The sequence below is a fragment of the Synchiropus splendidus genome, chromosome 3, assembly GCF_027744825.2.
Source record: "Synchiropus splendidus isolate RoL2022-P1 chromosome 3, RoL_Sspl_1.0, whole genome shotgun sequence".
NCBI lineage: Eukaryota > Metazoa > Chordata > Actinopteri > Syngnathiformes > Callionymidae > Synchiropus > Synchiropus splendidus.
The window spans coordinates 23,991,568-24,016,872 of record NC_071336.1 but is presented as its reverse complement, the minus strand read 5'-3'; the positions used below and the strand labels follow the sequence as shown (position 1 = coordinate 24,016,872).

Below are 25,305 nucleotides of genomic sequence, written 5' to 3'. Positions count from 1 at the left end.
TGCAGCATGTTTGCAAAGCTGTGGGTTGAGTAGGTGGGGGTTTTTCCTCTTAGTGTGAGTAGTCGGTTCTACCTGTGTTAGCATCTCATCAGGTTGTCTGTCGTCTCGAGAGAGGGCCCCCCGTCTTCTGCAGGGAAACCTTTTATAGAAGCAGGTTTGAGACAGGGCGCCCCAATGTACGTGGACCGCGGTGGGGGTGGCACACAAGTGTTTTCTTCCTGTCAACAGCATCAGACATCTCATCAATAAAAGCTGTCTTCAATGTCGTGTCCATCAATCAAATGCGAGTGTTGCAATTCGCGAGCTGTGGATAACCACAAGATTTCATCTGGAAAAAAAATGTGTCCAACGGTAATGGCTTGAGTCCATGAAGGCATGAAAATTGGTGAATTTCGATCCAACTCCGCAAAATTACCGTGGAGAAACGGCTTTTTTATGCAAACCAGTATGATGGCACTATGATAGGGCACTATACAGGTGATCAGAAATTTATGGCGTCCTGCTAAAAAGAGGGGCGTCCAATTTGTCATGTTTTTTTAGTTTAGGTCGTCCCCAAGAAGGCCAGGTGGCCCTCTAGCTAAAAGGTCTAATGTGTGTTCTGCATGGCTGTTGTGTGAATAAAACAGTACAGATGGTTGATCTACAGAAACAAGAGAAGGGAACCCAGAAAAGAGCCTTGAGGAACCCCTACATGAGAGAGGGTAAAATGCTACAGCATTTTAGCTCACTGTGATTTGAAAGTGTCATTCTTGTCTTTGAGAGTGGAGCTTTGGTTCTGTATTAAAGCAGCATTATGGAACTTCTACATTCCAAGTCCTAGTTGAGATGCCAAGTTTTACCTTGGCTGCCCTCTGAACTGAAGAAAATGCTACTGCTGCTGCCCTTTAAAAACCCCAGCCAACATATATACATTAATCTCAAGGCTGGGAGCTGTGCTGCAATGTGCTGAAGCAGTTAGCAGGGAACAGGGATTGAGGGGTTTGGCTTGGAAATGCCACAAATGTGATGATGGGGAGTGGGCCAATGTGGTCTGACTGATGCTCAGTGAGGTGGAAATGTAGGTTAATCCGGTCATATGGACACGAGCATCATCGACAGCATCCTTCTTCCTGGAGCAGAAAAAACAAGGGGGGGCGTGGTGAGGTGTTGGCTCTAGGGGCACGGTAGCACCAGAAAGAGTCCGCTGGGGATGATGCATTCGGAGGAAGCAGACGAGGCCAAAGGTCAGTAGACATAATGCTTAACATTCATAAGTGTCTGAATGAGAGCGTCTGATTGGACCCCGGGTCAAGTCACGGTCACCGACACCTTCTTTGCTGCCACTTTGCGACTTGTCCTTTTTATGGAAATCAATTACACAACTTGGTTATGCAACTGTGCTGACGGCAAGAAGAACACATGCTCTGGGTTTTCACTGTGATGCAGCCATCCACAGTATGAGAGGCGCCCTTCTCGTTGGTTGATCAAAGTGCTCATTTTACCCAACACAATATATTGTTTATCAAGAACTGTTTTGGTACAGTTTTCTGCTCGCTCAGCGATTTTTTTTAAAACTTGCCAATCCAGATTTCAGCCGATACCATTTCGTTGAGTATTTTTTTAAGGAGCAAGGAAGGCAAGGTCTCAGATAGTGAATACAATTTTAAATAAATTGCAACAATTTTCTACTGCAATATTGAATAAAAGGTTTTTGGTTTAGTTCATGTGCTGTGTGCAATACCTAAACGTCGCAGCTTTGTGGCTATTTGAAAGTTAAAATAATAATCATGGCCTAAAGGACAAAAAAAGCTCCTAAAAGTAATACATTCTGCAAAAAAGATGTGTAATTTTGACAAGTCATCTGGTAATATTGTGAAAAACAGAGCAGTTTGGCCAGTCAGTTGTACATTTAAGGCAGGTTTTTCTTGAAGAACAAAGGCATCTCAGCCTACTTCACTCCTCTACACGTCCAGTTAAACAGACGCTATCTTCCAAAGCCCATGCGAGCGAGCCGCGACCTTAGCTGGCTCTCTTCTACTGCACGCTTCATTTGCCGCATACTCGCCACCGTCGTGGTTTCTTAAATGGAAAAAGAGATTTGTTGCATCAGTTGATTTGATTGTGTTCCTCCCACTACTTGTTTTGATATCAGACAACTGCATCATTGTATCAGGTGGAAATTTATAGTGAATGATCTTTAAGGTCTTGAGTGCAGAGTAGATGACACCAGTGGGTCGTATGGGTCAAAGTTTGGGAGTTCAAGCTAATAACAAAATAGGTTTCACGTTTCGACCTTCATTGTCTAACCCTGCGTGACAGGGAGAGTTCACCGTTCTTCTAATCTTCATACTTTAGGTCACTATGTTTTTATCCGAGGGGCGTTGATCAGGTCACAACCTTGGTGAGAAAATGTGTCGGAGCCTCTGCAGCAGCCCGCTGACATCAGCGGCTCGGAGAAGAAAATGGATTCAATCCCATCAGCGCAGCTCTCCGACACTGACTCAGTGCAGACTGTGTCAGAGTGCAGCATGGTACTGCGGCAGCGTGGGTTGCCATGTGTGCTCAGATAAAGACCCCTCCCCCCTCCCCAACTCCGCATCCCTCATGGCCACATCCATCTGATGGAGACTCGACACCCACCTGCTCCGTCTCTCACTTCCATAGGAAAGGCTGACATCTAGAGGTCACCCTCGGGACTGCAGGCCAGCGCTGCCCTCGCGTTGACCCGCAGAACGGCGTCACCCAAGTCACCGTCCGTGATGTGAGTGATGGGCATCTGACGTCTGACTGCCCGTCAACACGACGCCTGGTCCGCTCCGCCGGCTGCACCCTGATGCCGTTTGTGAATCTTCCGCGCTGATCTGAAGACTGCAACTCATTTATCATGGCCTTGCAGATCCGCCGCACTGCTGATCTGTATTCAGCTGCGCGCGCCTCTCCACACTCCTGCCCTTTATCAATACAAACCCCTCCTACGTATCTTGCTTTAATTACCTGCAGGTCTCCTCTGCTACTTCTCATTCACCTCACTGACTCCAGTGATGGGCTACAGGTACCATACCAACGAGCATGTTTGAGGCCTGCTAGACTTGCGACATGTTAGATCTTAACTCGCCACTAACTGTGGCTGATCGCGGTGGATGTTTCTGCCTAATAAATATAGCCTTCATTAAAGTCCACCTGCAGGACGTTGCGTAATGTTGCAGACTCCTGGATAAACACAGGCACCTCGGAGGACTTGGGAGAAGTGATGAGGCATCTGTGGAGCCGGCGGCGACGGCGCAGTCATAACACCGCAGCGACCTCTCTCACATTACGCAGCCACTTGATCCGTCCATCTAAAAATACTGAGTGTGAGCCACTCCAAACATGCCGATGAGTTGACAGACGCAAGTGTCGAGCTGAATATTCAGATGCAGTTTCCTGCTACACAGCTCTTATCTGGAGCTGAGGTGTTAAACACAAGGGTCCAAACTGTCCAAGTTGGCGGCCGAATGAAAAAATGTTAATTGGAATAATCAGAATATATGTTTACCTGGGATCCTGACCTCCGTTTCTGGTGTTAAAATACTTGTATTTACCAAACTTGTTGATCTTTGGGCGTCGTGATATTGACATGTATGGCAGGTCATTGAGGTTTTAATGCTCTTTAATTGAGTACATTTCAAGATTTGCTTCTTAAAACCAAATGTGCTGTAAATGCCAGTTTTACTTTTTGGTGTCACCTACTGTTTTTTGGGCAACATCTTGCGCTTCCTGTTGCGTCAGATCCATTCGTGCTGCCCAGGTGGAGTTGCACATTCTTCTTCTCGTCTCCGATTTCGACCAGAAACACGGAGCCTCGTGAAACCTGCGGCCAGGAAATATCAGGATGCGCCGCATTGTAAACTATCGCCGGAGGAGCAGCAGGGAATGTGACGATGTGTTTCTGCCTGGCCGGAGTACCAAGGTGCAGTCCGTTCTTAGTCCAGTTGCTGCTACAACAAGGCTTCTCATTCATTGAGAAGTCAGACTCGCTGTCAGCCTGAATTGAAGTCTCACTGTCAGTCTCCTCTGGGTCTGTCTGTCTGTCTGTCTGCTCCTGCTGCGGCTTTGTGTCTTAAAGGTTGTGCAACTGCATTGCAGGATGTGCTTTTGAGGTCCAGAGATATTGAGCTAGTGAGACACTCATCGTCTTATTTTGATTGATATTTTATAGATGAAAAATAGGGGTGACTTTTGACGGCAAGTGTGAAAGTGTAAGTTCTCACTTTACTCAACAAAAGCAGCTGGTTTACATTTATAGTCAATGTAGAGGTGACGTTACATGCAACAAACTGTCACGTTACGATAGGGGAGTTGGGGATGCGACATGTTACGATGACTTGATACCACTTTTTCACATCTGATATTGCAGCCTCCGATTTTGTCACATAAAAAAAGTTATTGATGTTTATGGCTGTGAACCACTTAATTCTCATACCCGAAAATATCACAAAACTGCAGTGGTGCAGAAATGCTCTGGTTTTATTAATACATAGAGTTTTCAACAGGATACATAGAAGTGCAACATGGCGGCAATAATGAAATAATTTAACATGCAAAACACAAATTTGAGGTTATTCACCTTGTTCGACACAACATCATAAAATCCAAAAGTGGAATTGAGGATATTTGGGCTTATGGATTCGATCAAAAAATATCCGACCCCATTATTTCAGTCTGGATGGGACCTGATTCTTGATAACCATCCCTAGTGTCATGTCAAATACTGATGTTGAAAAGCAATGGTCACCTATCAGAGCCCACATTTGAGATGACAAACGCTGAGAGGAGAAATTCATCGATGAGACGACGAAGTGAAATGGTAGAGAAGCTGATCGTAGTGGATCTGAATCTGATGAATCTGATGTGTGTTTCTGCCGCTTTGATCCGCCATGCTGATTCTCCTCAAACTTTAGACCCGCCCTCCAGCAGTGACCTACTTTTCCAACATGACTTGGGTGGTAGTCACTCTGTTGCCTGGAAACTCGGGTGTCGCCAAGTCATGTTTGGTTTGGATGCACCTGAAAACCGTGTTTAAGATCTCGGCCCTTGACACCCTTGGTTTAGGGACTTGAAGGAGATGTAGAAGAGTCAGAGGTGAGGTTGTCTTTGGGAGTGACTGGAAAGGAATGAGAAATGAGAAATGTGAGGCTCATGGATGAATGAGGACCTGAAGATGATAGACACCAGGTGATTTGATTTCCTCTCAGTCTAAGCTTGTTTTTGTGCAAGCGACTGAATCGTGATTCACTGCCAGCACTTTTCTGTATTCAACCTCTCATTCCAATCAATGTCATGAATAATTTGACTGCCTAAACATGTTGGCATCAGAGCTGTGCTCAACAATCCAAAATGTTTTCCCCGAGTGCGGAGATGAACTGAATTTATGTATCCATGGAGACGCTGCTTGGGCATTGACCTTCAGAAGTGCCTTCTGAGGAGTTTGTTTAGTTCTGCTGTTGAAAGTGTCTGAAGACTAGTGATTCTGAAACCAGTGTGTCAGAACGGACTAACTAGGACCTATATATGGTACAGTGCCGACCAGAGCCACGTGCTTGGTGTCCTACATTTGATCTTGGCTATACATCTGTCAGATTGTGGAGTGTGTAGTTGACTATTATTAATCTTCTTTCATCTTTTCCCAGACGACGTCACCTACAGGTCAAGGCCGGTCCGACTCGCCCGTCTACACAAACCTCCAGGAGCTGAAGATCTCTCAGTCCAACCTGCCGCCTGTTCCCTCCGGCTCCCCACTGCACATCCTCGGCGACTGGGAGACACACAAAGACCTGAGCGGCAGACACTTCTACTACAACCGGGCCACCGGCGAGCGGACGTGGAAGCCACCTCGGACCCGAGACAACGGAGGCAGCACCAGCAGCAACCGGGCGGACAGCCAAGGCACCGTCGACAGTGAGGTGAGGCCAAAATGCGATGCTGCTTTTTACATAATACACAAACTGGATTGCGTTGTTTGATTTCGACGCAACTCTTGACCGCTCAGTCAGAGTTCAACGTGCACGTTGTTATATGATGAGCATGGCCTACTTCGGTGGCTTCATGTTATGGATGGTTTTCAGGCAACAAATTTGTTACTTCACCGACGGCAGTTGTTTATATGGGGAAGCTGTACTTTCCTGCTGTTTTGTAATTTCCTGCCAGCCACGGTGTCAGATAAAGAGAGACAACATCTTGTTGTGTATTATACAATCTCTCACAACATTTCGGTGTTGAGTTCCGCTGTAATTCTCCTCACATCTAAGCTGTCCATATCTTGAACACACTGGCTTCACAGACTGAATGACAGTTTGTTCTGTAAATGCAGGGTGACAATGCCCTCCTGGCTTGGTGTGGTCATATGGTCTTCCCTTATTCATTGTATGTCTTGCTGCTCCCTCCTCCAGCCGCTCTCCTCCGAGGAAAACTGCCACAGCACCCACTCCAGTCAGTCCGACAGCCAGTATGGATCGCCCCCTAGAGGCTGGTCGGAGGAACTCGACGAGCACGGCCACACGCTCTTTGTCTCAGAATACACGCAGGAGAAGGTGCTGGAGTTTTCTCACTTGTATTTTCTCAGACACTCTTGGCTGACGTGTTCATGTATGAACCGATGAATCTGCTCTGCCTCAGTGGATAAAGCACGTGGACGAACAAGGCCGGCCGTACTACTACAGCGCTGATGGATCCAGGTCCGAGTGGGAGCTGCCTAAAGTAAGAGCATGTTTTTGGTCTGCTATACTGTGTGTAATGTTAGCAGAGAGGCGGTGTACATGCCATTCAGAAAACTAAGACGGTGCTACAAATTATGTACAGAAACGCAAAACACACCGACCCATACCAATACTCGCATAAAAAAAATCAAAGTTCCACACGCTGAAATGAGTACACGAACATGAAAAACTGTAGAAAGGCATCAAATCAAGTATGAACTGACGCTGTAACATGGACAAACATGGGCAGAAACAACATTCTAAAATCCAAAACAATGAACGCGCACCAAACCACAGATGAACACACTTGCACGCCGAATCTGTTTCCTGAACTCTACTGAATACAAATTCACATCGCAACAAAACAAGCACACTGTCTGATCTAAATGGTGTCACGACTTTAGCAGCAGTGTTCACCTGTGTGTCACCTCCCAAACACAACCGAGCTCAGCAGCACAAACACCACCATCACATGTTAATCTCCTGAAATATGTCACTTCCCGCCGCGCTCTTGTTATCTTCACCTGGAAAGTGTGTGAGCAGCAGGTGTTAAACTCTGGGTCACAAACTATTAGTGGCTCATTAGCTGCTAATCTGGAGGCTTTAAGACCAAATAAAGAGGCGGTAGCTGGAGCATGAACGGGCAGAACTCGCCATGAGTGTAGAGCAGAGTCGCGTCAACGATGGTGAAGGGAGAGGTAGGGCAGGTCGGCTGGAGGCTCTGCTGCCATCACATCGCTGACGTTGACATTTTCTCCTGCAGTACAACGTCTCCCCTCAGTCGGACGAGGTTCCCAAGAGTCGCAGCCTGGAGAGGAAGCAGCCGGAGCCCATCGTCCTCACCAAGTGGAGGCACAGCACATACGTTCTCGACCTCAACGACAAGGTAAGCACGTGTTTGGGAAATTCAGGGCAGCTGTGTAAAGCTTTGAAATGATGTCAGCTCCGGAGAAGGGTGAGGTTATGAGAGTGGAAGCAAGGGAGCGTTGAGCCACCAAGATCGTGACCATTGTAATAGAACCAGCTGAGCTGAGAAGGTGGACGTGAAGCTTCCTTTGAGGAAGTAAGGATGGCACTGATGAGTGAAATGCCTGCTGGTGGTGTGTACGATTGCCAACCTGTCCATGGTGACCCCGCCCCTTGATAGCTGGATCGTCTTCTGCAACTCTAAGGGAAGATATTAAAACCTGAAATAATGTGTTTTTTAAATGAAGGCATTAGCTCAACAACGGTAGCAAGCTGTGGGTCAGCTTCTTTTCCTCCAGCTGCCTATTCTAGTCCAGATATACTGTAGCTGCCACAATCATCTGAAATAACACAAAACAAACATGCACTGTACTCACTCACTCACTCTCACACACACACACAAACTCCTGCTCAAAACACTCTTAAGACACAACAAAACTAGCACTAAACACTTACACCAAAACAAGAGACTAAAATGAGTTGACACACAAACTCCGGAAATCCAAACATGCACATCGAAGAGCAAACACACCCTGTTCAGATTCACGAATCTACGTATATCAGGAGTCCGTGCAAAGCTACAGGTCTGAAACATGTGATCTACAAATGCCTTAATTGGCATTGTGGCTACTGTGATGTAATCCTACTGTTAATCCCATGTGTGCGCTCAGTGCACCACTCTGGTTCACATGTGGTCATTGACACGCAGGCAGCTGCAGCCTCTTTGTTTATGCTCTGACAGAAAGTAAACCTCTTCATGATGAAGTCGAACCTTCAGACATTATCCAGGACCTGAGGAGGAGAGTGGAAGATCTGTGTCGCATGTGTGACACCAATATCCGCTTGTTGAGTTCACTTTGTGACCCTGGTCTGAAGTTTGTCTCTGTGTGGTGGCTTTGTTGCAGTTGTCGTTTAAACTCTGGCGGTTTGGTTGTGAGCCGCGCAAGAAGAGATTCCGTCTGTCTCTTTACCGCGATAAAGTTGGTACCGCTCTCCGGACAACTCACGATCAGATAGGTCTTTAGAACGGTCTGACTCTTCTGGTGATTCCGAAGAGATGAACTGCTTCTCTCCAATGTCACATTCAACCTCCGACTAACCCTCTGAAAATGATTGAAAAATACACCCATTTCTAGTCAGCCGTTGTCACTGAAGGCGACAAATCTGTGATGAGTGCGGTTCTGCCGGGTCGCACCACTGACCCGATCGTAGAGGTTCATGAAGTCCCACTAATGTTCACCCTCCACTAACTCTTCTGATCCTGACCCGTCACTTCTCTCCTCTGTGTTGGCACTGTTGTGTTCACACCGTGTCTCTTGTTGTTAGGAGGCCCAGAAGCAGAGCTCTCCGGACTCTGACTCCTGCCCGTCGTCTCCTAAACTTCCCCTGACCGTTAGTATCCCTGCTCACCCGCCCTTCGCCCCCTCCCCTCCTGTCTGTCTGTCTGTCTGTGTGCATGACCTGCTGCATCCTCCCCACCTCGCTTCATCTGCGGGAATCTTTGTAGTCACATGGCGCCCTCTCCTGGTGGAAAAGTCATACGGCCCCCGACTTCCGCTTCTGTAGCGTGTGTGTGTGTACTGGTGTGGCTGTACTTGTGGGGACCAATTCTAGGAAACACGCCTACTTGTGTGGGAATTTTTAAAACTTCAAAATAACTTGGTCATTATAATTTAGTTTAAGTCAATACTTAGAAATTTAGCCATTTCTTTTGGATGGTTAGTTTAACGGTGACAGGCAATGAATTGTCCCCACAAAGATAGCTGTACAAGTGTGTGTGTGTTTTCAAACCTTCTTCAGCTTCTGATCCACGTCTGTCTTCCATTACAGCCTTCGGAGAAGTGCGGAGTTCTAAATGTCACTAAGATCACAGAGAACGGGAAGAAAGTCAGGTGAGGAGCTGCCAATATGTGATTTAAAAATTATGTTTGGGTCGTAAAGGTTGCTGAATACAGAGGAGTTTCAGAAGAAAAGAAGAAAGAAAAAGCAAAAACCAGAAGCACAAAGTGAATCCCTAAATATTGTGACATTTTGAAAAAGAGAAAAAAATTGTAATATCATAAAATGAATTTCCAATCGATGAATATGAAATTTAATCAGGTAACTAATTGCATTAAAAAAGGGACTTCAAAAATAATAATTATGTAATGATATTATTTTTTATTACTTAAGTAATGACTGTTAAAAAGAAATAATATTTTAAGAGAACTAACTAATGTTAATTGCGTTTCTCATCCCATCCATTCCAAATCATTAATAATAATAATATGAAATATGACAGAATTTTTGCATGAAATTTTTAATAAATTTATTGTTATTTTTCCTCACAAAAGCATTTATTAAACAAAGTTTACTGAAATCAGAATGCAGTTTGTAATATTGACGTAAATAAACATTTCCAACCCCTACGACGCTCCGGTCTGACGTGTCGTTGCTGTTGTGTCCTGCAGGAAGAACTGGGCCTCGGCGTGGACGGTGCTCCAGGGCTCCTCGCTGCTCTTCGCCAAGGGTCAGGGTGCGAGCACCAGCTGGGTACGTCCCTCCTCCAGCCGGCTTCTCCTCCAGCTGATGTCTCTCTTCCATGATACTGCCTAGTCTTCATTGCCTCCGCGGCTCTGAACTGTGTCGTCCTCTGTTTATTGCTTTCTCCTCAAGTCTTACTATCGCAGCGGCTCCATCCCGGAGCTGCTCCTCACTCTGCTGAGCAGCTGGAAGCGCTCGGTCAAGCCCCGTCCTGCTGTCTCCTATGTGAACTGTCGGCCCGTGCAGGCTGCCACTGTATGTCCCTCTCTCTGCATGAGCTGCTGCCTGTCTCTGCCCACGCGCTTCTGAAGCCTCCATAACCTTCCTGACGCTCCAGTAATATTGGACTGAGAATAACACCACTCTCTTCAGGCTCCTGTTCTCTGCTTGGTGCCACGGCTGCATCCACTGCACCACCTTTTCTTTCTTAACGCTCCTGGAATCTTGCTAGTGTGCAACATTAACCTGTGTGTCAGACGCTAGCTTTGACTCAGTCTTGTCCTCCAACTCATCGACTGACTAGACAGCGGAAGCTGCTCTGCATTGTAGAAGAGTCATGATTCTAGCTTGAGTGATCTGAGAAGTTCCAACTCCAGGAGCGATCGCTGGAACTTCTGTCCTGCGTATGAGAGCTATGCTAGCTGACCTCGACCTCAACATTCTGCTACATATACCAGCGTGCCCTCAACTTACCTCTAACTTCTTCATTGTCGGCATACGCTGCCTTAAATCGCGATATGCACCCAGCGTCTTCCTTTCCGACCTCAGAGACCATGTGCAGAGGTGGCCTGGATTGTATTCATGTTGGACGTGTGACCCTGCGCAGAACCAATGAAACATTCTTTAGCTGAAGTCTTGCAGTAGTAGGGCTCCTATAGTGACATAGATCTTGAGTGCTGGCAAAGTCCCGATCTCTCTCATGCCCCTGAACGCCACACCCGACTCTGAATAAACAGAATAATTCTGTTTCGATTGTTTAAGAAATGAAAATACTCTCTCTCTCTCTCTCTGAAGCATGCTACTAATGTCAATGAGAGTTTCTTCTATTAAAATGACTTCTAACACAGTAATATTGAACCAAGAACGTGGATGAATTTCAGATCTAATTCATTTAATACCAGCATTTTGCTGTGTGACGCCGCTCCCCTCCACACCATCTCACCCTCTCTCCGTCCTCCAGCCTCCTCATGGCCTTCTGTCTTTTTCCTCCAGAAGTTCGGCGGCAACCAGTCCAAGCCGGAGTTCACGGTGGATCTGCGCGGGGGCTCGGTGGACTGGGCCTCCAAGGACAAGTCCAGCAAGAAGCACGTGATCGAGCTGAAGACCCGGCAGGGAACCGAGCTGCTGATTCAGTCAGAGATCGACAGCGTCATCAACGACTGGTACCGAGCCCTCACAGAGGCCATCAACACACATGTGAGCGAGCCATTTTCAGAATGAGTCCGGACTCATTTTGTCGCTTGGCCCTTCTCTCCAACGTGTTTGATCTGCGCTCCTCAGGTTTGGGAGTCAGATGAGGCTATCGAGGAGGACATGCCTGACTCACCTGGAGCAGAGAAACAAGACAAAGAGAAGGATCCCAGAGACTCAAAGAAAAACCGAAGTGAGTCACTGGCTGAGAGAAAAGGTGTTTGCCGTCATTAAGGTTGTTCACCCTCTGTCCTGCTCCCTCCAGCGATGAAGACCTCGGTGAGCATGGACGCGTCGGACCAGAAGAAGACCAGATTGAAGCTGAAGAAGTTCCTGACCCGTCGACCCACCTATCAGGCGGTCCGGGACAAAGGCTACATCAAAGGTACCGGCAGGACAGCGTCGACTGGGCGACTCTGGAGTCACCATCTGCTCGACAATGAGAGTGTGTGTTCGCTGCTTTCCAGATCAGGTGTTCGGCTGCAGTCTGACCAGCCTGTGCCAGCGGGAGAACACCACGGTGCCAAACTTCGTCAGGATGTGTATCGACCACGTGGAGAACACTGGTGGGTTCAGGAAGTGACCTGCGTGCCTGTGAACGAGGCGGAGCAGTGGTCACAAGTCGGACGACAGTGATTCATGCAGGATCTAAATCTAAAGAATTACCTTGTTCATAGAAGACATTCTTTACTCTAGCACCACAGATAGTGTAAGTGCTCATGCTGCCCCCTAGTGGCCCATGTTGCACTAGCGCATTCCCCCTTTCCACAACACTTATGCAGGTTGAAACCAAGTTAACGCTGCTGCTCCCTCGTGTCTGTGCTGCAGGTCTGAGTGTGGACGGGCTCTACCGAGTCAGCGGGAACCTGGCGGTGATCCAGAAGCTCCGCTTTGCTGTCAACCACGGTAAGACCCCATTAACTCACCGTCCTGGCACAGCAAGAAATCGACTCGACAACAAGCACGTTTTTTTTGTTGTTGTCGATCAACAGGTTTATGAGAACATTTCTGAAACATGCTACATAAAGAAAGTTTTCTTCTTCTTCTTCTTATTATTTTCTAAACTTTTTTTGTGCATGTATCTTCCCTGTGAGAATGTATTATTTGTCAGTTTTGCTCATTAGAACGTATTTATTTTTAATCTGTCAGCAAAATAATGAAACATTTTTTGAGAACATTTTAAATATCCAAATAGTTTAATTTATTTCTTCTATTTCTAATTATATAATTATTATTATATAATATGTTTTTAAAAAATATTGTGTTTAAAGAGTGTTCCATAAGATCTATTTTTTTCTTATTATATATTTATAAAGATTGTTGATATTATTAGTTTTTTTTTTTTGCCCCCTTCTTAAAATCTTTTGTTCTTCATAAATTCAATTTCACTTTTTGGAACTTGTGTTTAATGTGTATATTATATAGCAGTTTGACCTTTTAACAAAATAATGATCATGATGTCCCCATTTCTTCCTGATAAATGTATCTTATTTCATGTGCTTTTATTCTTATCTATTCATTGTTGCAGCGAACCACTCAGTTATGCACGTTTTTGTTGTTGAGGTTTGACTAACAATTTCAATTCTACCATCTGCACGAACTGATCTTTGGAGTGTTGACAGTAACTCAACTCTGTCCGTGTGCCTCAGATGAGAAGCTGGACCTGAACGACAGCAAGTGGGAGGACATCCACGTCACCACCGGAGCACTGAAGATGTTCTTCAGAGAGCTGCCGGAGCCTCTCTTCACCTACAGCTCCTTTGAGGACTTTGTGAACGCCATCAGTGAGCTGCGATTCCTGCTTAGTAAGAACACTTCGCTCCACTAGATGGCGCCATTGACCCGTCTTATCTTCTCCAGAGTGTTCGGACTACAAGCAGAGAGTGAATTCGATCCGAGACTTGATCAAGAAGTTGCCAAAACCCAACCAGGAGACGATGCAGGTCCTCTTTAAACACCTGCGCAGGTACAAGCCTCTCGCCTGTAAAATGGTTTCCTGTTCTTATATATGTAGCGTCAGGTTTGTGGTTTCGTCCTCTCACCCCAAACAAAGGCAGCACGGTCTGCTCTTGATGACATTTGTGTCTGATTTGCATTTATATTGTGATCGTGCTGTAACTCAGTCGCTCTCCTTGCTGGGAATTTACAGCCTGACATTCTACGATGTGCTTCTCCTCTGCTCTGTCGCTGGAGCGAGCAGATCTTTAAAAAGCTACTACGGTCTGGGCAGGAGCACGTGGTGACTTGTTCCCTGTTTGTTCCAGGGTGATCGAGCACGGCGAGGCCAACCGCATGACCACGCAGAGCGTCGCCATCGTGTTCGGACCCACGCTGCTGCGGCCCGAGACAGAGACGGGCAACATCGCCATCCACATGGTCTACCAGAACCAGATCGTGGAGCTGATCCTGCTGGAGTACGAGAGCGTGTTCGGCAGGTAGAGGCGGCGGCGGCGGCTGGTCTCCTCCTCCTCCTCTTCTCTCTGACTGTGGACCAAACGCTCATGACAGTTTACACAAGCATGGCATTGCACTTAATAGTTCTGCGGGTGGATTCACTGGACGTGACTTCTGCCCTCTGCTGGAGCATTCTCAGCCTCACTGGACCCCTGCAGGTCATCTTCAAGCCTTTTTTGCGCCCTCTTGTGGAGATCGTGTGCAACTACTGTGGTGTTGAAGGTGACTGAGCGGAACTGGATCTCTGTGGTGTGTGAAGCCCCGCCCCCTTCTCCCCACCCCCGTGTGGTTCTGGGCTCTGTGGGAAACATAATCAGTGTTGTCTTTTTGCACTTGAACGAACTGGAGTTACGGATGGTGTGTCACCCCCACCCCCCGCCCCCCATATCGACCAGTGTTAACCCTTCCAACCTGTGCGTGTGTGAGTCAGCTACATGAAATTAAAGCGAGCGTCGTCGTTCAAACTGTGTCGTGTCGTCCGACGGTGTCCACGCTGCAGCTCCGCACCCGTAGATTCACGCGGCTCCACGAATATTTACTAGTATTTCAGCGTGACTTGAAGTGTGTTTGGATGAAACGTGGATGAAACTTGTCAGATCAGTTGTACAGCAACGGAAGCTAGTTGTTAACGTGTTCTAGATGTGAATAGATGGTGAAAACTCTTTGTAAATTTCAATGACACATTTGTGAAGATGAACAGAGACTGTTACACGTGTGTATCGAGGGTTTCGGCTGCACATTCGAATGTAACTTTCAGGCTGTTGGTGAGAAATAAAGACAAACTAAATGTTCAGAATGGGAAGTGTTTGCTGTGTTACTGGATTCAAAGTAAACAGAGTGGAAGCTATGAAGTCTGCTGCCATTTTAGTAGCGATGGGACGATGAGGTTTCATGAAACCGTGTCCTGATATTCAGAGGCCACTAGATGGCGCTGTTTGGGACTTTAACAACTAATTCAATGAAACCTCACATCATTTCTAAACCAAGAGCGCCATCTAGTGGCCTCTGAAACTTAGGACACTGTTTCATCAACCCTGCAATACTGTCATTCAAGTCTGCCATCTCTTTCTGTCTGACAGTCACTGAGCTTGTTTGTGTGTCAAATATTTATTCTGTTTTTCAGAGTTTATAATGCAGAATACTGACAAGGTTAGAGTTTGACGCACAAATATTTAGGAGCTTCATTTTATTAATTTTTTCGCACCAAGTCATGTCATCTAAAGCTAGAAAGGAAGAGGAGAAAGGAAAGTATCTTAAACAGAGTAAATATGAACAAAATATATCTGTATGCTAGTGATGGGTGCATGAGGTATGACACAGTATTGCAGGGTTCTTATTTTCAGAGGCCACTAGATGGCGTCCTTGGTTTCATGTGAGGTTTCATTCAGTTGATCAAACGTTTGACGCAGACAGTGCCAACTGGTTGCCTTTGAATATCATCAGACCTCATCTACCCATCACTCCAACATACCTATCTAGGTAAACAGGTTCGTAAAAACGGAGTGCAAAAAAATCTCTGAGTTGGAAAGTGTTCATTTAATTCTTTCGAATTATATATTTCTGTTGTTATCAAAATGAGTATTTCGTTGGTTTTTTTTTGGCGGGAGAGAGGAATGTGGGTGCAAGGAGCTGTGAACAATGAACACCAGAAGTGAATACAATCAGGTTCTGAATTAAAAACAAATCAACAGTTGAAAAGTAAATAAAAATATGATCAGGAATGTCAACAAGCAGGGAAACTTGGGGGGGCCCATGGTTGGGCCGCGAACGCCCCCTAGAGGACCACTCAAAGTTTTTTTTTTTGGTGATACTTTCATTTACTCATATCTTCTTTGGAGTTATAACAAAAAGTATGTATTTTTTTGTTTTATGATATTTAGACATGGTTTTATAATATTTATTTTATTCAAAATTGAATTCTGTTTTTCCAATTTTCTCAACAGTTTGCATAAATTCTTTTCTTTAGTAAGTTTGATGAATATGACTTGCACCTGGTTCTGCTGCTGGTTGGACTTTTCAATGACAAATATCTTTACGATGATCACATGCTTTCATGTCATTTCACAAGGTTTTGGTTTCTTTATGTGTAAGTAGATTAAATATCAATAACCGTATTGATCACAAATGAAGACATGAAAGACATGTTAGAGACATTGAAATGGTTTCCTATCAGATGGTTTCCTATTTTGTGTCAAATGTCCTCCTGTCTCGGGGCCCCTCACAACAGTGACAGTAGGTCATGTGGCCCCATCGGAGTCTGTTGTAGAAAGGTGAACTAAAAATGATGCAGAGTGTCCACTGGGTGGGTTCTTGAGAATAGCAGGCATCTGAATTTCACTTGTGGACTGGAAACCGCTGTTTTCAAATGACTTGACAGGAAGTGTTTGAGATTCAGGGAGTCTCACACACCTAAGTGAGTCCCAGTGACTGTCATTGCTTGGAAGTAGATGAGTGTTACTGTGTCACGTTGCGTTCTAGACCAAAACAAGTCGTGTCGGTCCAAGACACATGTGAGGTCGACTCATGAGTTAAGTTGTGGCTGGTTAGATGTCAATTTTTGGATTGGAACCTGTGGACAACCTCTTGTTCATGGAGCTCGTGTGACTCAAAACTGGTGAGAGGTTGCGGAGCTGGGACTGGGACTCGGTCTGATCCAGTGAACTCCCTGCTGAGAGCGAGGCCTGGTGGACATCTGACAGCACGTTTTAGAAAACACATGAACACTATTCTGCCTTAAGTGCTCTACTATAGCAACATGACTTGATCCCAGCTTCCCTCCAGACTCTGGGGTTCCCCCCTCACTTAAGAACAAGAGCCCCAGATTACAGAATAATTTGATATTCCAAACGTTTGTTCTCAGTGCAGCCAGAATAGGAATCTCAGCTTTATGTGTCTGAATCTCCAAAGTCCTCCGAGGTCTTCTGATCCTGAGCTCTTTGAAGTCCCCCCCTCACGCTCCCCCAGTCTACACGGCCCATGTGTTAGTTTACTGCAACAGGTTTGACTTACAGCCGAGCCCCGGCTCTGTTTTGACTGGACAGACCACCTTGACTTCCACAGGCGTCACAGAATCACGATCCCCTGGTGGAAAAACCTCAGGCTCTTAAATCCCAGACTCCAACAAGGACCCCTCCCCTGCCCTCCCCCCCACACCCCAAATTTCCAAATGAGAAAACAATTAGATCATTTCTATAATTCATGGGCGCCGCCGCAGGAGCCCGGGAGCGTTTGAAGTGCTCCATATGCTGCTGGTGGTTTCTGGTCTGGTCCGGCCCACTCGTCTGAGGCTGAGGTGTGGGCAGGTAATGAGAACAAGCCATTATGGAGCATTAAAGATGGATGAACTCAGCACTTCCCGTCGTCACATTAGCAGGTGGAGGGAGGACGGCGGACAAACAGCAGCTGAAAGTTCTCTTCTGTACTCTGCTCTGACACACCACAGAGGCAGTGCACCGGGTTTCTTCATCATGGCTTACGTGAGTGCAGGGTCTCCACACCTGAGGAACCTCCCAGGCGGCGGCCAGTATATTCCTGGTTTTATTCACAAGATCTTTGCTATTGAAGGTGTAGCAGCAGGCTTTTAGCTAGGAGGGCGCCTGGCCATCCTACTGCTAAACATGAAAAAATGGACGCCCAGTTTTCCACAGCAGGATGCCTTAAATCTCCTATTATTAGTGCCAGTATGATGCCATACTCTGAAGTGACATCACACTGGTTTCCATGAAATGGGTGTTACCACCCGAGCATGCAGTGTCACTCAGGAAACTCACAACTCTTCGACTGTGTGCACTAAATACAGCATTACTGCCACACAGTTTTTCTTTTTTCATTATCTATATATATATATATATATATACATACATATATTCATATATACTCATACATATATACACATACATATATATACTACAAACATGGCGGAATCACTGAACAAAAGCAAACAAAAGCAATCTGTACATTTTAACAACAATATTTTGTTGATTCATTTGATTCAGTAATATACCAAATTCATTCAAATTGAAAAATGTGGCTTCTTGTGGCAAATATTACCTATACTAGGCTGTTTGCAATATTCCTCAAATATTCAATAAAATGCCACTTGCCCCAGAATTCTGTCTTGTGCGACAAAAACAATGGACCAAAGCGAAAGGTGAAGGGTGCTCTGCCTCCTGAATAACTGCCCCAAGTCCTGGCTGCTCTCACCACATAAGGAGCTGTTTGTCTGTCAGAGTGTGTCCAGGTGGCAGACACCTGGGCAGCACATGGAACACGGAGACGGAGTGAAGACCAAAGGAATGACTGGGAGCTGATTGTCTACATTCAGAGGAGCCAATTACAAGGCGTGGTCCAGTTTGGCCGAAGATGAAAGGATCAAACCCACCGAGCGAAAGAGGGGATCCTTTGCCTTCTTCTGATGGACAGGTGGGTTCCACCCTGAAGATGCTCTCCATCACAGCATCAGTCCGGCCTCTCTCATTTTAGAGCGACATTAATGAAGACGTTAAATCTCGCCGCTCTCCAACCAAACACAGGGAGTCCATCACTTAGCCCAGCACTTTCATTTAAAACCCCCTCTCGCCCAGAAACCCCGCCCTCCTTCCTGCCGCCAGTCTGAGCGAGCGCGAGAGTCTCCCAAATGTCAGTGGTGGCTCCGGGTTGTTATTAATGAGCTGCAGGCGGCCGGAATGGATCATTTTCCATGGAAATTCAATGCATTTTAAATAGCAGTGGATCAACATTCCAGGCCAGGATTTACATAAGGTAATTGCGGGATGCTGAAAGTAGCTCCTCACGGCCGATGGATTTTTTTTTTTCTTTCCCTGCTCCGGTAATACAATCAGGTCCATTAAGTCTGCAATAAATACAAGGCAAGACTGTATCAGCGGCCGGTGACAGATAATGGCTGCTCTCCAGGAGATCTATTTATTTACCCGCCGACAGATACAGCTGCTCTCTCTGTCTCTCTCTCACACACACACACACACACACCTTGCCTCACCTCATTGATACATCTCTGAACACTGCAACAAGTTGGATGCTCCTCCACTCCAGGTTCCGCCCGCAGCAGCTGCTATGGGGGTCTGGGGAAATTAAGCGCTTGCATACAAAGAAGGGAGCCAGCCAAAAAGTGTTCCTGCTGCTCTCTTTTGGGAGGTTTCACCTGGTAGTTATGACATCTGGAGTATTGTTATTTCACCTTTGCTGTTTGTCCTCCGTGGCCTTCCATGATGGCCTTCACTAGCTTGTTGGAGAGGCACAGTCGCTCTGACTCCTTTAATAGTGAACTGTTTTCAAAACCTACGGCTGTCGCGACTGGCCCTTTTCTCTTTTGCTTTTTTTTGTCTTCTCTAACCCGAGCAATAAATAAATACATTAAAATTATTCGTCTGCTTTAGTTTTATCTTATTTGGGGGAAAGTTTTAACAATCAAAGCTCCTTTTATTGTTGTTAATAGCAGCAATACTATTTTACTAACACCAGTAATATATATATATATATATATATATATATATATATATATATATATATATATATATATATATATATATATATATAAAGGAAAAAATATATATATATTTTTTTCTTTTTCGATATAACATGCAATTTTATTATTTTTTTAATAATTAATGTAATCTATATTTATTTATTCTAAATGGTCATTCGGTTCCATATTTTATTTTTATTTTAAAATTTAAAAACATTTTCCTCAAAAATATTGAAAATGTAATCTTGTGGATGTCTGAGTTCTTGAATCCTAAGTCAGACATGGTAAATTTGATGATTTATTTATTTTATCATATCGCAGAGAGAAGAAGAAGACGTCACCTCACACCATTTGTAAAATGTATTTTTCATTCATTTTCCATACATTTAATTCACCTTGGGTGGAACATTTTTATTTTATTATTTATTTGTATTTCCCCTCTGAGTCCTTTCTCTGTTTAGGCTGTTTGGAATCAGGCTGAAAATGCATCCAGTTATTGATGAGGTCATCCAGGAGAGTCTCAGCTGTGGTCTGATGCCCACCACTGGTCTCAGGCTTCTACATCCAAGTTACAAAGCTGGTTTCTGGAAGACATGTTGTCTGGACCGGAATGCCCCCTAAAGACTCCACGGAAATTGGCATAATGGATGTGGAGCCAACAAAAGCACCACATTACGAGCACCTCGTTGACTCTAAACCACTGAGTATTGAGCCACTTTCAATAGCAGGAGGTCTGATTCAGTGCAAGCAATCGACCTAATAGAGCGGCCTGTGTTCCAGACACGTATTCACATGATGCTCACGCTTAAGGGATGAAGGGATGGAAAGATGGTCTGAACAATCAGAACCAAATGGGCACTGTTGTTTGATCGGCAGTCTTTGGCTCCAGAACCGGAGCGTGAGCAGCCAGCCGGTGTCTCTCCATCGAAGCTGCGATAGGTTCCTTCTTGCATGCTGCTCAGTCAGCGACCTCAGGACTGGGTTCAGGTGTCACCATCGAGTGTTCCTCAGTAGAAACTTTCTCCGTGATTGCAGGTGGACTCCTCAGAGGTGGGGGCCCCTGGCTCTGCCAGCTCCTTCATAAGCTCATTGGATTTGCTGCCGTGCCAACGTCTTACTTAATTAGCTCGCACATTTTTATGGGCATAAATCGCTTTTACATCACTGCCAGCAGAGCACACCGCAAAGTGGGTCGATCATATATTACGTTGATCCTGCTTGGCGCGCTGAGAGCCGTACATTACATTGGAGTTTGTGCGAGAGCCGAGGGCCCCCGGCATATTTCTTCTTTGTTGTGCTGTCAGCGCTAATCTCTCCCCAGGGGTCTCGCCAACCCTCAACTCTCTCTTTCTCTCCTGCCCCCAGATCGGATGAGTAAACGGGACGCGGGGGGATCGAGTCGAGCCAGGAGGGCACCCACACATCCCCTCCATTACCCCACCACGTCATGACAAACTTCCCTCCTACCTTTCCCGACTGTCACCGGGAGCACTCCGAGCTAATGCTGACAAAATGATGTAATATTCACGTCAACATCGCTCAGAAGCTTCATAAAGCGCTTGCGTTACCTTTAGCTTCCAATAGAGGACGCTCTTCATTGAAGCTCATTGGGCTGTCAACAACTTTTTTTTTGTGTATATATATATATATATATATATATATATATATATATATATATATATATACACTTTTTAAAATAAAATAATGTGACTGAAATTTGTTTTTGGTCACTTTCATCCTTTGATACATATATATATATATATATATATATATATATATATATATATATATATATATATATATATATATATATATATATATATATATATATATATTTATATATATATATATATATATACACTTTTTAAAATAAAATAATGTGACTGAAATTTGTTTTTGGTCACTTTCATCCTTTGATACAAAAAACAGTTGAGGTTTGTTACAGGCAAAATGGACATCAAAACAAAAGGATGAAATGAAGATCAAACTATAGAGTGCACCAGATAATCCAGGCTTTAGTACTCATTCTATAGTGAGCCTCTGGGATTATTCCTATTGATGCGTTCTGCATTAATCCCATAGCAAACATGCACTTTGCGGTTGACTATAAAGCCAGCGAATATGATGCAGGTTGGTAAATTTAGGTTTTTAGAAAAATCCTTCGAACAGAACAGCACTGTCTTGGCTAAGTCACATTAGGTGTGTGTTTGTTCACACCAACACATTATTGTCAGTATCGGAGACATGTGGATGTGTTTTTGACATGATGTTTCTAAAGGAAGTGGATGGATGAATTCGAGGTGAGAGAAGGATTAGAAGGACCAGCTCCTCTTGTTTATGATGGTTAGAGAGGGCGCTGCACTGACAATGATGGCTGCTGATGATATAGTGATTTTTAGAGAGAGTGTGGAGAGAAAGAGAAGAATGAAAGTCTCTTGAAGCCAGTCGGACATGTAGTGAAACTAGCTCAGGTATTTGAGGTTCAGACACAGAGAGAGATTAGACAGGGGCGAAACAGAACATAAATTCATTGGCAGTGACAAGAAAGGTAGTGAGTACATCAGAGGGACACCTCATGTTTGGAGGCTCAGTTAGTGGGGAGTGATGGTTTGGACATGTGGAGAGGAGAAACAGTGGGCATCATCATGAGCATTGATATGGACCTGCTTGTGCGTCACATCATTTCTCCGTGGTCTCAATGTGGATCTGTAGAGAAAAGCTTGCTGAGAAACAACCTGAGGCTTTCCGGTAAAATATCTCTATCTGCTGCAGATGGAATTATCTGCTGCATAGGAGGGATTTCACTCGACAGGTTGGATCACCAGACTCGTGCCTGAAATAAGCTTTGACTGACTTCAAATGCTCCATGCGTGTTTTGCATGAAGTCGTTTCCCCTTGCTGGTAGTTTCCCCCCAAACCCACCGGGGGGCAGTGATGAGCATGGATTCGTCTCCTCCATGACCCAGATGCTTACCTGCTCTAGGCTGTGCTGTTTATTCTCCTTGGATTAACTTCCCCTAACGTCCACCCTCCTCCTCATCCTCCTCCCTCTCCACCTCCACGCTGAGCCGGAGAAACGCATCAGGACTCTTGGCTCCTCAGAACCTGGCAGATCTGCTTCTACTGGGCTTATAAACACACAGAATCGCTTCCTCTCTGGTCCAGTCCACGCTCACGTGGAAGCCCTCCATACTGATGCTTCAAGTGCTGCCAGTCTTTTTTTGTTTGTTTTATCTTCATCTTGTTGCCCTGTTTCCTGGAAGCAAGGGGGGGGGGGTGATTTAGGCCAAGAGGGATGGAGGAGTGGCCGAGCGAGGAGACCCCAGGGTGGTGGGGGTGCAGACGGCGCCCCTGATGATGAGGTGGAGCTTAATTGATTTGTCAATGCTGAACCATCTGTCACCGAGCGATGAGACTCCAACATGGTTTCAGGTCTTAAAGTGTGTGAGGATTAAGCTCACACGCATCGGAGGGTCGCTGTTTCATTTTTCCTTGCACACCTTCTTCCTTTTTGCCGTCTTTTCTAAGCTCCATTTGCCCTCTCCCCCCGCACCTCCCCTCCCACCTCCGTCCTATTGTGGAAGGCAGGGGCCCTGAGGGGCGGGGCCAAACACATAGAGCTCCTGAACCCTCACACAGGGGGCTCTGCCGGGGATCAAGAGGTCAGCGGTGCTGATGGACGAGGCCTCGGGTGTCCTAATAAAAGAGGGAAATGTAGACAAACGCTGAGGCCAGGACAGAAGGGATTGTGGCTCCCACCGATGAAGCCCCTTCCTCATCTTCATTTCCCTCCATCTGCCTGGACTGATGATGATGAGACCAGCAAATGAAAGTGGCTTTGATTTAGGCGCTTGTTTCGGTGATTTTAGCGGTGGATCCCGCCGGCTGCAGCATCCCAGCGGTTCAATACAAACATATGAAAACACTCCTCACTCACGTCAGCTGGGCGAGACGCGGCGCTAATGTGCGGAGGTGATTTGTGGTGATGAGTCTGCGACGCTCACTGGAGACTGTGACTGAAAGACCCACTTTGGCATAATAACGCTGGGAAACTAGGGAAACAGATACAGGAAAATGATGGAGGAAACTAGGCAACTTTTTCATATTGAGACTAAGCTTGCACATAGATTCAGATCAACTAAACTCCATCTCATGAAAGAACTAAATGGTATATTTGTAATTGAACTTAAATGTGTTTTTTGGACAAGATTCAAGACTCAAGTGCTGAGGCTTTAAACTGGTTCCCTGTGGAGTTGAGTTGCGTCGCCCTGTGATGGTCTATGGTCCCCTGCCTCCAACCCTGAGGAGCTGGGATGCACTGCCATTTGCTGAAGCAACCTCTTGTGTTGAGGCCTGCACATGCAGAGGACAATATTTCAAGTTCTTTAGTAGCACACGCAAATATTGTGTACCCTAATTTACATGAAAAACATCTGTCCTTTGAAGCAGGAATTGATCAAAATGGACATTGTAAATTGGGATCACGACAGTCCCTGCTGGAAGGTCAGACGCTCTCCCATGTGTCGCACTCAGGAGCCAAAGATCGTCAAAACGTCTTAGTTCAGCAGTATATTTTGGACCGCAGGGGATTTATCATAACAGAAAGTGGCCGTATGAAGTGAAGGCGAAGTGAAATCTGGTGTGAACATGAGAAACGCGGCTGGAAATGAGCAAACTTTGGACCCACAATGGCTTTTAAAAACATCGTCCTTCTCCTAAAACAACTCTGTTTGTTTTCCGAATTAATTCTGCGGTCATATTAAAGTGTCAGCTACAATGTAGAATACATGAATGTTAATCACATTTTCGCATTAAGAAAATACAGTGGGTAAAAAACAGGTTCTTAATTTGACCACCAAACTCAGTCTTTCACGTTCACTGAGTTACCGTTCGGCAGAAACGGCTCAGCAGTGGTGAAGATTGGAAGAACGTTCTGCTGAGTCAGCAGAGGACGCCGCGTCTCGGTTAACCTGATGACGTAGCCGTGACGGGGGGGGGGTGAGTCGGTGATGACGCCAGCACGTGCAGGACCAGGGCCAGTTTCTCTGCGTCCAGATGTCGACTCACCACATCTGGATATTTTCTGCATGACTTGTCTTCTCCTCCTGGTCCACAGAGCACTCCCGTCCTCAGAGACCGGGACTGCAGTGGGAAGTCCAGTCCAACTAAAACATTGTGTAATGCGCCGTCATTCACTTCACATCACGACTCTTGGTTTTAACTTTGCAAAGGTGGAAAAGTCCTCGACTCAGGAGCCGCTTTTCGACCCGACTGTTCCTCCATCTTGATGGATTCATCTCCAAAAGTCGACACACAATCTTGTGAACGTTGGCTGCACTTTGGAATCCTGTCCATAATTGTTATTACCAGTAACGCTGACAAAAGGCAGCGTCCAAACTCACGCCGAAATGGAGCCATGCTTGACGCCAGCGCTGAGGACAAACTCTGGCACAGGTCATGAAGGACGCCAGATTCGGCTCCACATTTACTGAGACAAGTATAATGAGCCGGGTTCGTTGGCCAGAGACTAAATTGATTCCAATATTAAAATCCCTGACGGTCTTCTCGTTTGATGGACTTGAGTGGAAAAAAAAGTGCCGAACACATTCTCATCCCACACATCTGAGTGAGTCCCATTGACATGATGGGTCCCAAAAAATATATGTATTTTTTAAAACATCTCTTCATTGACTTTCACATCATACAATAACAGAAATATCTGCACTACAAAATCAGCACAACTTTCACAGCCAC

The 25,305-nt window shown here is 45.6% G+C and overlaps 1 protein-coding gene across 4 annotated transcripts in view; it reads left to right on the top strand.

Annotated features, from left to right (window-relative positions):
• arhgap12b (Rho GTPase activating protein 12b) overlaps window positions 1-14,853 on the top strand; it is a 45,518-nt gene extending 30,665 nt beyond the window's left edge. The window contains exons 3-17 of one of the 4 annotated variants that reach the window (XM_053859233.1): window positions 5,649-5,921; window positions 6,408-6,548; window positions 6,634-6,714; window positions 7,477-7,599; window positions 9,006-9,071; window positions 9,510-9,571; window positions 10,130-10,211; window positions 11,418-11,618; window positions 11,703-11,805; window positions 11,878-11,997; window positions 12,080-12,178; window positions 12,441-12,518; window positions 13,262-13,396; window positions 13,473-13,578; window positions 13,877-14,853. In XM_053859233.1, coding sequence (XP_053715208.1) covers window positions 5,649-5,921; window positions 6,408-6,548; window positions 6,634-6,714; window positions 7,477-7,599; window positions 9,006-9,071; window positions 9,510-9,571; window positions 10,130-10,211; window positions 11,418-11,618; window positions 11,703-11,805; window positions 11,878-11,997; window positions 12,080-12,178; window positions 12,441-12,518; window positions 13,262-13,396; window positions 13,473-13,578; window positions 13,877-14,051 — 1,845 coding nt within the window. In that variant the 3' untranslated portion in view covers window positions 14,052-14,853. Of the gene's footprint in view, window positions 1-5,648; window positions 5,922-6,407; window positions 6,549-6,633; window positions 6,715-7,476; window positions 7,600-9,005; window positions 9,072-9,509; window positions 9,572-10,129; window positions 10,212-11,414; window positions 11,619-11,702; window positions 11,806-11,877; window positions 11,998-12,079; window positions 12,179-12,440; window positions 12,519-13,261; window positions 13,397-13,472; window positions 13,579-13,876 lie in introns of all 4 variants that reach the window. The other 3 variants (XM_053859232.1, XM_053859236.1, XM_053859235.1) reach the window with 3 other exon arrangements.
• Window positions 14,854-25,305: the final 10,452 nt, after the last annotated feature.